General features: G+C 37.1%; 1 protein-coding gene across 7 annotated transcripts in view; it reads right to left on the bottom strand.

Moving 5' to 3' along the window:
* Window positions 1-1529: 1529 nt before the first annotated feature.
* The window catches only part of ARFIP1 (ADP ribosylation factor interacting protein 1), a 174040-nt gene continuing 164792 nt past the window's right edge, over window positions 1530-10777 (bottom strand). For all 7 annotated transcript variants that reach the window (XM_056802774.1, XM_016423169.2, XM_007496231.3 and 4 more), the window contains one exon: window positions 1530-3368. In XM_056802774.1, coding sequence (XP_056658752.1) covers window positions 3213-3368 — 156 coding nt within the window. In that variant the 3' untranslated portion in view covers window positions 1530-3212. The remainder of the gene's footprint in view (window positions 3369-10777) is intronic.

Genomic DNA, 10777 nt, shown 5'->3' with positions numbered 1-10777 from the left:
AGGCTAATAAGTCATTACTTATAAACAACACATACACAAAAATATACAACTCTATAACTTCTGATGTAGGCAGCAAATCTATTATTTTATTTAATCCCTCATAGTTAAAACATTTTCAGTTCCCCATGACAGGACTTTCTTCTAATCATTGGTTCCTAGCAAAATATGGCACTGGAGCAAGAGAGATCTTAGCCTGTGGCTTTCCCGGCTTGTCCCTGTTGCCAGAATAAGCCCTAAAATAGAAAAGGTGGCAAAGAACTATGTTGTTCTTTATCTTGTGAAAAGTTTTCAACTGAGTCTGCAAAGGGCATTTTTTAAAATGAGGGGAAGGAGGAAGGTCCTTATTTTATAACAGATCAGTGACAAAATTCAGCATTCTGTCATTTAAGATCTAAAGTGCTGAATGGGAACGGCAGATGTTCAAGGGCAGTAAGAGGTCATCTTAAAGCCATGGATGGAAGACAAATAGTTCCAAGTGAATGGTGGCATGAGATAGATTTCATGCACACTAGAACGAAAGGCTTTTCCCTTTGTGATATGTTTTAAGTGTAATTAGAGAATCCATACTTTTGTTTTGATGGGCTTAGAGGACCATAAAGCAAAGAACCCAAGGGGATCTTACTCATTTGAGTCACATATTTGACTTTCCTTAGCGAGAGATGTAATATTGTAGGCAAGTTTCTGAAACACAATCACAGTTGTGTCACAAGTCTTGGAAATCTTGGTTTCTAAATTCTGCAAACATAGTATTTTTTTTTAGGTCCTAGTTTTTCTTCTCTGTACATTCTTCATTCTAGACCAGAAAAACCTGTATATTTTTCATGGATAATTTAAATTTTAAGGGGAGACTTATAGGCTAACATTTTTTCCTATTTCTGTCCAAAAGATTCTTTCCCTGAGTCAATTTACTTTTTTTGGTTAAATACTAACCATGAAACTGCTTCATGTAGATCCCCCCTTCATTTTGTTGCCATCTAAGTGGTCAGAGCACCTGGACTGGAGTCAGGAAGCCACAAGTTCAAATCTGCCCTTAGATATCTACTAGCTACGTGACTCTAGGTAAGTCCCTTAACCTTTTTGTCTTAGCCTCTCCTCTATAAAATGGAGATAATAATAGCACCTACTTCTTAGGGTTGTTGTGAGAATCAAAAGAGATAGTAATCGTTAAGTGCTTAGGCCCAGTGTCTTGCACATAGGAAGCACTGTATCAGTGTTAGCTATTATAATTTGTATATTTCATTCACAAAAACATCAATAACTATATTAAAGAAAGTAAACTCATGAAATAGTTTACTCTGCTAACTAAGGCAATCTTCACTATGCTAACATGTTCCTGCTGTCTAAAGATGTTCACTTCCCAAATGAGATTCAGTCCAAATGAGAGAAAACAATTAGTCAAAGAAGAGAGAGAAATTTTAAGGTGGCAGAATTTTTCTATTAAACATCACATACAAATAAGTTATTGTAAGCTGATGGTATTGCTTCTAAGGGTATCCATAGCCTAAACCAGCAAGAGCCGAGAAACGAGGTAGCACAGTAGACATCTTTAATAAGAATATAAAATTCACAATGGAGGCACATTCTGGGAGATATAAATGAACTATTATCACAAGAAGAAATTGTGCCAGAAGAATAAACCAAGGCTCTGACAGAATACAAATATGCAGTAAGGAATGATTTTAAAATAGGTTTATGATTTACAATCACGTTACATCGTGTTAGGCATCGAAAACAGACATAATAATTCAAAATGTCTTTCAGCTAAAAGGCTGAAGTTGAACACATATAACAAATCATAAAGTTGACATGGTTGTAAATAACGGCAATTTTTGAGTACTTCATTTCAACACACAATAAATGGACATCTGCAAGAGATACCTCTCAAAATAATATTAATTTATAATGTCTATGATAAAAAATTTAACAGAGGATTTACATTTAATAAGGATTACACTATGGATGAAGAAAAACAAGATGTCACTCACATGAAGTCAACACTGCCCAGTAACTAAAAGATTACTGGTTTTACTTATTACTGTTGCCTTTCTTCCTCCTACAACCCAAACTGCACCACCCCACTCTCCCATCAAAAAAGGAAAAAAAAAGGCCTTTCCACTTTATTATTCCTCCAAAGGAATAAAATGTTAAAAAGTGATTTTTCCATAAACTTTAAACTTGGTTTAGCAAGAACAAAGTATTTCAGCTTTTCTACAGTGCCCCATTCTGCTAGAGACAGACACAGCAAACATTATTTGGAAGGGGCTGCACTATAGAGTATGTACACTGGTTCAAAGAGAGTTATTGTATCTAAGAAGGCACTTCTCTGTGATTTAAGGCTAGTATGGCATTATTACAGTGAAATCTGTTTGGGAATCTACTTTATTGAAAGGACAACACTGCCTAAAAATTTTCTATCACAGATTTTTAGACTAGAAATGCCCAAGAACTTGTATTCCAAAGTTTACTTATCAAAATGCCCAAGATCAACCAAATGGCAAGAGGGTGGTCTCTTCAAGCAGCTTTCATTTTATAAAAAATGAAATCTCTAATGAGAACCACCCAATCAAAGTCTCATGTAATATAAGTGTGATCTTGGAGCTTTGGGTGATTCTTGTTTGTTCAAAAATTTTAAAACAAACTTCTAGTGGTGCAGCTCCATCCTTAAAGGAGGGATCTGTCAATTAGCCATCACTTACAGCTACTTTCTCTGCTTGGATGCTGCATAAATGCCCTATAATTTTATTCTATAAAATAGTATTACTCTATTCTTTAAAATAACACATGGAAAAGAATCTTTTAAAGATGTTTAATATATTCATATATAAAATATTAGATGTTGATACAAATCATGTAAACCTCCCTTTGGAAAAATCATAACTGGCCCATCCTGAGGACCAGAAACCACAAATTTCTATCTTGTCAGTGCAAAGCTCTTTTAGATGTTTCCAAACTACAGAAATAGCCAACAACCCTCACAATACAAAAGAAGTTCTCCAAAAGAAAAGCTATGTTTGGATTATAGAAATTATGTTTACAGTAAAGCCACACCCACCTTCCCCTCAAATTGAACAGTTCAACTGTTAAAGTATTAAAAGGGAAAAATTAAAGCTCTTTGTGCAAGAATCAATATAAGGGTCCTCTCTCCTCCCCTCCCCTTTTTAATGCTTATTAGGTTCTCAGATCACAATGGGTCTTTTTCTTCCAGGTCCTGATTACTGTTCTTCAAGCCAGGATGGGGCATCCACTCCAGGAGTTTTCAATTTGATGTGGAACTGTTTGAGTGTCTGTTCAAGCTGCTTCTGATTCCCAGCAAAGTAAGCTGTGATGGCATTGTGGAAAAGGACTAGCTGATTGTGCAATACTTTAACCTGTGGACAAAAGCAGAGAGTTAAAAGACTGACACTGAGCTGGAAGGTAATTTATTACATGCCTTAATGAAGTAGCACAAGTCATCGCCCTCCTTCAGAAAGTTATTCAGTAGTGATTTAGTATTCCATGCAGCCTGGGAAGAGATCCTCACTGCATACTTCATGTTTTGATGGTTACTGAAGGGGTAAGTCCAACAGCTGACCAATTCTAAAAACGACACCTACATTTCAGTATTTCCAAGCCCTCTTGGATGCATTCATTGACCGCCCCCCCCCCCCCCCATGAAGTTTGTTCAGAATCATGTAGGATGTCAGCTGGGTACGGTGCAGCCTACACAACTACTCTCACCAAAGAAAAGACTCAGCTTCACATGAAGTGGCTGCTTAGGAGGAAAAAAAAACTGGATACAAATGTAAAACTGAGCAATATGGTTCTTTTCAAATAATTTATAATTACTAAACCACTTGCCCTTAAAAATTAAACTAAGAACAGTCGATGCTTTTCATAAAGCCAATTTATTTCAACCTCATATGACTTGCTTAGCCATTTTCAAACATTTGGTTCTTCCAGTGATTTATATTAACAGGTTTTCCTTAGCCAGGGAACTGAAGCTGCTCAGCTTAAACATTTTTTTTTAATAACTATTTCAATATAGTTGATTTCCTTCTTAATTTTATATACTTTATACTTTATTCATTTAAAAACATTTGGAGAAGGGGTCCACGGGTTTCACTAGATTGTAAAAAGGGGTCTCTCATACTATTTCTAGAACAATTTAAAGTTTAGAGGAACTACCATATAACCCTTAAAGTGATTTTAATATTTTTACACAAAAGAACATCCCTTGCCTAATCTGAATGTTCCAGATTTCCTTCTCAATATCTCACAAAATTGAAAAGGGGAAAGATGTACAACTTTTCCCAGGAAGAAAGAAGCTGCATTTATCAAGGTACAAACATTTTTACATCAGAATGCAATGTTGTTTTGGTAGCTTACTACAAAGAGCAAATATTTAGAAAGGGTAGAGCGATTTTAATGATCTGTGCTATCTATGTAGTTTAATTATACTTTTAAAGTTTGGAGAGGTTGAATCCATTTTTATTTGTGATTTGTTCAGCCTTTGAAATTAGACCAAGAAATAAAAGGCTAACCTACTATGAGCTCCACTGTCCCACCTTGCCTTCTAAACAACTATGACTCACTGCACCTGGCCAGATGATTTAGTACGACACCACCAAAGAAACACACAAAGCTTCTTTCCTGAAAAGATCCCCAGGATCAGAACTCTTCTGAGCTGGCTTTTGTACAACTGCCCTGAATGACTTTTGAGAAGGGGGTAGGGAGGGACAGGAGAAAATAATGGTAATGGGAACAATAAGTAGTGGAAAGATGATTTTCCAACATATTTCTGTTGGATACATGTAGCCCTCAAACTTGGAAAAAGTGTGGGTTCCAACAATTTGTTTTTAGATTGGTTATTTATGATTTGGGATGTGTTTTCTTACTCTGTTTTTTTGTTAAAAGATATTTTGTTGGGGGCAGCTAGGTAGCTCAGTGGATTGAGAGCCAGGTCTACAGATGGGAGGTCCTAGGTTCAAATTGGGCCTTAGACACTTCCCAGCTGAGTGACCCTGGGCAAGTCACTTGACCCCCATTGCCTAGCCCTTACCACTCTTCTGCCTTGGAACCAATACACAGTATTGATTTCAAGATGGAAGGTAAGGGTTTTAATAAAAAAACTTAAGAAATAAGATCAAGTCTCCCTCTTTCTTCCTTCCCCCATCCCAGAAATAGTAAGCAAAATTTGATCCATGTTATACATGCATTATCATTTAAAACACACTTCCACATGGGTCACTGTTGTAAGAGAATATTCATATAAAACCAAGACCCCCAAATAAAAACATAAATTAATGTGAAAATAGTATGCATTGCTCTGCATTCTGACTGCAATAGTTCTTTCTCTGGGAGTGGAGAGCATTCTTTGTCATAAGTAATTCAGAATTGTCCAGGATTATTGTATTGCTGAGAGTAGCTAAGTCTTTCACCGTTGATCATTCCACAATATTGCTGTCCTGCTTCTGCTTATTTTGCTCTGCATCAGTTTATGTAGTTCTTTCCAGCTTTTTCTGAAATCACCCTGCTTATCATTTCTTGTGGTACAATAATATGCCATCATCATCATATACCACAATTTGTCCTGCCATTCCCTAATTGATGCCCCCCTTCCAATTTCCAATTCTTTGCCAACACAAAAAGAGTTGCTATAAATATTTTTGTACAAGTAGGTCTTTTCACCTTTTTTTTTTATGATTTCTTGGGTTACATATCTAGTAGTGTTATTACAGAATCAAAGAGTAATAAGCAGTTTTATAGCCTTTTGGGCATAGTTCCAAATTGCCCTCCAGAATAGCTGGATCAGTTCACAACTCTACCAATAATGCATTAGTGTCCGAATTTTGCTACAACTCCTCCAGTATTTTTCACTTTCCTTTACTGTCATATTGACCAATCTTGATAGGTATGAGGTGGTCTCTCAGCATTCTTTTAATTTGCATTTCTCTAAACAAGCATGATTAAGAACATTTTTCCATATGATTATTGATAACTTTGATTTCATCTGAAAACTACTTATTCATATCCTTTGATCAATTGTCAATTGGTGAATGACTTGTATTCTTATAAAATTGACTTTTGATAAATTTGATTATTTTGACTATTTTGACTATTTGATAAATTAGACCTTTATCAGAAAAATTTGTTTTAAATATTTTTATTAGGATTCATTTTCTCATGGAAACAATATTGTTCAAGGTGCTTAAGATGTTTTTCTGGCCAGTATACAAAAACTAACCTAGAGATTGTCCTAAGAGACTGCAAAATGTAAACTATCATATCAAATAATGTTTCTATAGGAAAATGAACCCAGAAAGCCCATTTAGGGTCCCACCAGGAATTTCCCTATCAATCCAGAAATGGAAGTGGGAACTTGAATGGTTTTAAGTCCCTGAGGCTGGCTTGCCATGGGCAAGAGTCCAGCAGGAAAGGAAAACAAAACAAAACAAAACAAAAAAAGCCATGAAGCAACTGAGGTCTTGGTAATAAAGTACCCATAAGAATACTAGTTCTCTAATGACCTTAAAAAATTGTGGGGGGGGAAGGGGAAATCAGTTAGGTGACTCAGTGGATTGAGAGCCAGGCCCAAAGATGGGAGGTCCTAGGTTAAAATCTGGCCTCACACTTCCTAGCTGTGTGACCCTGGGCAAGTCACTTAACCCCCATTGCCTATCCCTTAGCACTTTTCTGCTCTAGAACCAATACCCAGAATTGATTCTAAGATGGAAGGTAAGGGTTTAAAAAAAAATGAGAGTACCCCAAGGTTTGATTGCTTATCTGCTTTCTTGTTCCTGCTACCACCTGTTGTTTCTGACAAAAGTCTTTATTCTTCTTGGCCCAGTGAATACATGATTTTTTTTTTTGGCTTTTGCTTTCTAAGGGAAACTGAAACAATTAATCAATAAGCACTTATTGAACACCGACTACATGCTAGGTGAGGGGGAAATGAAATTCCTACTCTTAAAGGGCTTATGGTCTATGGGGGCCAGTGAGGAGGGGAACAATGACAAGATGTAAAAATAAGCATATGCAGAATAAATATAAGATAGTTAAAACAAATGTCCTTAGGGCAACTGGGGGAGAATCATAAAAGGCATGTAGAGGATGAGGAAAAATGCTAGGGAAGTTGGGGCCCAGAAAGTTGAGAGGAACAGTCTTAAGGATTTCCTCTCTTTACCTCCTCCCTTTTAGTAGGGCTGCTACTAATGAACCTGGCAGGGTTTGAGGGAAATAAGGGCTATCCCAAGAAGCAAGAATGAGCAGGAGAAGGGAGTTCATTTAACTAGGAAAGCTGCTTTAGGGACATGATTCATATGTAAGGGACATAAGTCAGTGACTGCCTATGCAGGTTGAAGTCATCAATTTAGTACATTCCAAGTTGCTAGAGAAAGTGGGACAGTTTGGCACAAAGCCAGAATCGGAATATTAACTCTCGAAAACCAAATGGAGCAATACAATATCCCAGGCTGGGCTGAGATGTACTCCAGTTTCATTTGCTTTTGGAGGGACACTTCTGTTCATTTCTATGGAATCCTAGGAAAACAAATTCTGTTTTTTTCTATTCCAAAAGGCAAGGGAGGAGAGAAGAGCAGCTGAGATCAGTGACCAACCCACACTGCTGAAGCTACAGCATAGGACAAGTCTGTGCATTTTAATCTGAAAATGTTTAACTGAGGATCACCACCTGAGTCATACTCAGTAGAGTCACACTGTCAACATAGTACAGCTTGGATCCACCTTTCATTTCAGTGAATTACTTTATCTATCTCACAGGACCCTTGGTGGGTGGAAAAAATAAGTCATTTCCCCCAAATAACCTCCTAGATAAATGTGATATAGTCAGTAAATCAATAGGCAAAGAAACATTATTATAATGATTTTTTTTTATACTGCTCATCCCAAAGAGAGTTATACAAGGAGGGGAACTGGGTGGTACAGGCATTCCTGGCAACTGAGAACAAGAGGGTAAGGTAAGCTCTTCAACTCTTCAAGCCTCTCGGGTATCTAACAGTGTTGATTCACCCCAAGGTCTCAAAACAAAAGGATTTTTCCACTTTTCCTCTGACAGAGATAAGATAGCAGATAAGGAGTATCTTGAAGAGAGCTACTTCAACAGGAAGGAGTTAAAAGCATCAAGCAACAACATGGAAAACAGCAGCTATCTGCACAATTAACACCAGTCATCTTGGGCTATCCCAGAACAGAAAGCCCAATGAACTTTCTCAAATGAAATCCTTCAATCTAGAAAGAACACAGGGCTATAGAGTTATAGAAGCTAAGCAGTTGGCACAAGTGATTTTTAAATATTAAAAACCTTTTCTTTTTCACGTCAGAAAAAATCCTACTTTAATTTAAGGATTTTCATTTGCTTTGGCTAAGAATGACAGTAAGCTAATATTAACAAACAAGCATGTAAAAATGCCACTTTCTAATAGCCCACAAATATTTATGTCCTAAGTCAAGACTCCTATAGGTTATAACGGGGAGGGGGGGATGGGTAAGAGAAGAGACTATAGACACAGGCTGCAATTTCCCAGTCTTGCCTGGAGCATACAAATGTCTTTTATTAACTCTGCCCTATAGCCTACTCTGAAATCATCAACCATTCTTCTTGTGTAGCACATAAATGTTTTAATTTAAAAATGACAAAAATGTTTATGTCCCTTTATCTACCAGATGTCATGTACTCCATGGTGGTCAAAGACAGAAAGAAAAGCACCACATATATCAAATACTCCCTGCAGCATTTTTGTGGCGGTAAAGAAATTGGAAAGAAGTTAGGGTTAAGTGAAGAACAGCCAAACAAGCCTATACAATGTAATGGATTATTGCTCTGAAAAAAAATCAATAAATATGTAGAATTCTGAAAAACAAGGGAAAGTATATATGGACTGATCCAGCATGAAGTAAACAGAACCAAGAAAATAATATGCTGGGGGCAGCTAGGTGGCTCAGTGGATAGAGCTGGGACTAGAGATGGGGAGTCCTGGGTTCAAATTTGACCTCAGACACTTCCCAGCTGTGTAACCCTGGGCAAGTCACTTGACCCCCATTGCCTAGCCCTTACCACTCTTCTGCCTTGGAACCAATACAGTTTTAATTCTAAGTTAGAAGGTAAGGGTCTAAAAAAAAATGCTAATAGCTACAACAATGTAAATGGCAATAAGAAAACGAAATGACTACTATATAATTTTAATAACCAAAACTGAGAAGAGTTGAAACAATGCATTTCTGGACCCTCTATGAAGATGAGGACTACCATGGTAGACTACTTCAGAGGGTGTTGGGCATCATGCATGTGCCAGTAGGTTTTGTGAAATGATTTCTCTTTTTCCTTTTTAAACTCTGTTAAAAGAAAGGCCTGATAAACTGAAAGATGGGAGTGGGGTACTGTTGGAGACGAATGTGATGTTTAAACAAAGACATCATCAATACTTTAAAAAACAATTCTAATTTAAGTTTACAACCAGGGCATACATTATAAAGTCAGAGGAGGTGAGATTTCAAGGATGAAAGGAAGGCCTCCAGTCTTCTATAATAGTTCCTTCAAAAGAGCTGGCAAATGATAAAATTCCAGCTACAGAGTTTCATTACTTAAAATGTAAATATTTAGCATAATATACATTTTAGTCTGAAGAGTGAGGTTTTCATCTGGGGAAAGAGATGAGGAAGGGGAAAGGAGGAAGACAGACTCCAAAGGTAATGGGGATCTGAAGAAGGGAGGGAGAGGAAGAAAATCTGTTTTACTCAAAGTCTTGGGTATCCAGTAAGGCAGAAAGAGGGCAGGAGTCACAGAGAACTTGGAACTAAACTGGGACAAGAACCTGGGTTTTATTTAGGCTTACAGTTAGTTATAGCACTCTTTACTTAAACAATAAAGCACTGAAACCTTGGCATGGTATTCACAGAAATGTACTTTTTAAATATGCTGTTTCACTTAAATGGAATCTTTTCATCCCCAAAGTTCTTTTCAGTTTCTAATCACTAACCAAGTCGTAAATACATTATACCTACAAATAGGTAAGCATCTTTGCACACAAAAGCCTTGGAGCTGCAAAGACATTCCAAACCTGTTCTCTAAATTCAGCTTATCTTTTAATTCTTATGTTGAGCCTGCTCAGAACCTAAAGAAACATCCTCTACCTATACTCCCCAACCTTAAATTCCTCTGTCCAAATGAAGCTTTCTTAGCAAAAGAGGTGGAGGTAGAGAGAAAGGGTGAATGCACATTTTCTAACCAGAGAAACAATTCATCCTATTTGCTGCTTTTAAAATTCAATAAATGGCTGTTCTCTGACAGCACAAATCCTGTTCAGGACTTGCCCAGTGAATTACAGGAGGAGATAGTGTGATGAAGCATAAAATGGGTACCAGGAGGTCTTGGGGATAAAGTTCCAGCTAGCAGGTGTGACTCTGAGCAAATTACACAGCCCTACTGAACCTCAATTTCTCTTCTTTAAAATGAGGCTGGATGAGATGATATTCAAGATTTTTATAACTTAAAATTCTATGATTGTAACTAAAACTTTGACTTCTACTTTTTCATGATTCTGTCTTATGAAAAGACAGTTTTCTCAAGCAGATCTATATTTTTGGAACCTTAAATGTGAAAGTTGTCCTATTTCTTCCAAGAAAATTTATCCAAATTCAGTGGAGGATGAGGGTTGTTGGCTTTTTCTCACTTAGATAAGTCATACTGTGTATGCATGAGAAATACTTGGGCACTAATGGTGCACACGACTCAGATCAGAAAGACCTGGGTTCAAATCCAGACTGTGACACTGGCTTTATG

Source organism: Monodelphis domestica, chromosome 6, assembly GCF_027887165.1.
Source record: "Monodelphis domestica isolate mMonDom1 chromosome 6, mMonDom1.pri, whole genome shotgun sequence".
NCBI classification, from domain to species: Eukaryota; Metazoa; Chordata; class Mammalia; order Didelphimorphia; family Didelphidae; genus Monodelphis; species Monodelphis domestica.
This window is presented reverse-complemented; position numbering and strand designations above follow the sequence as displayed.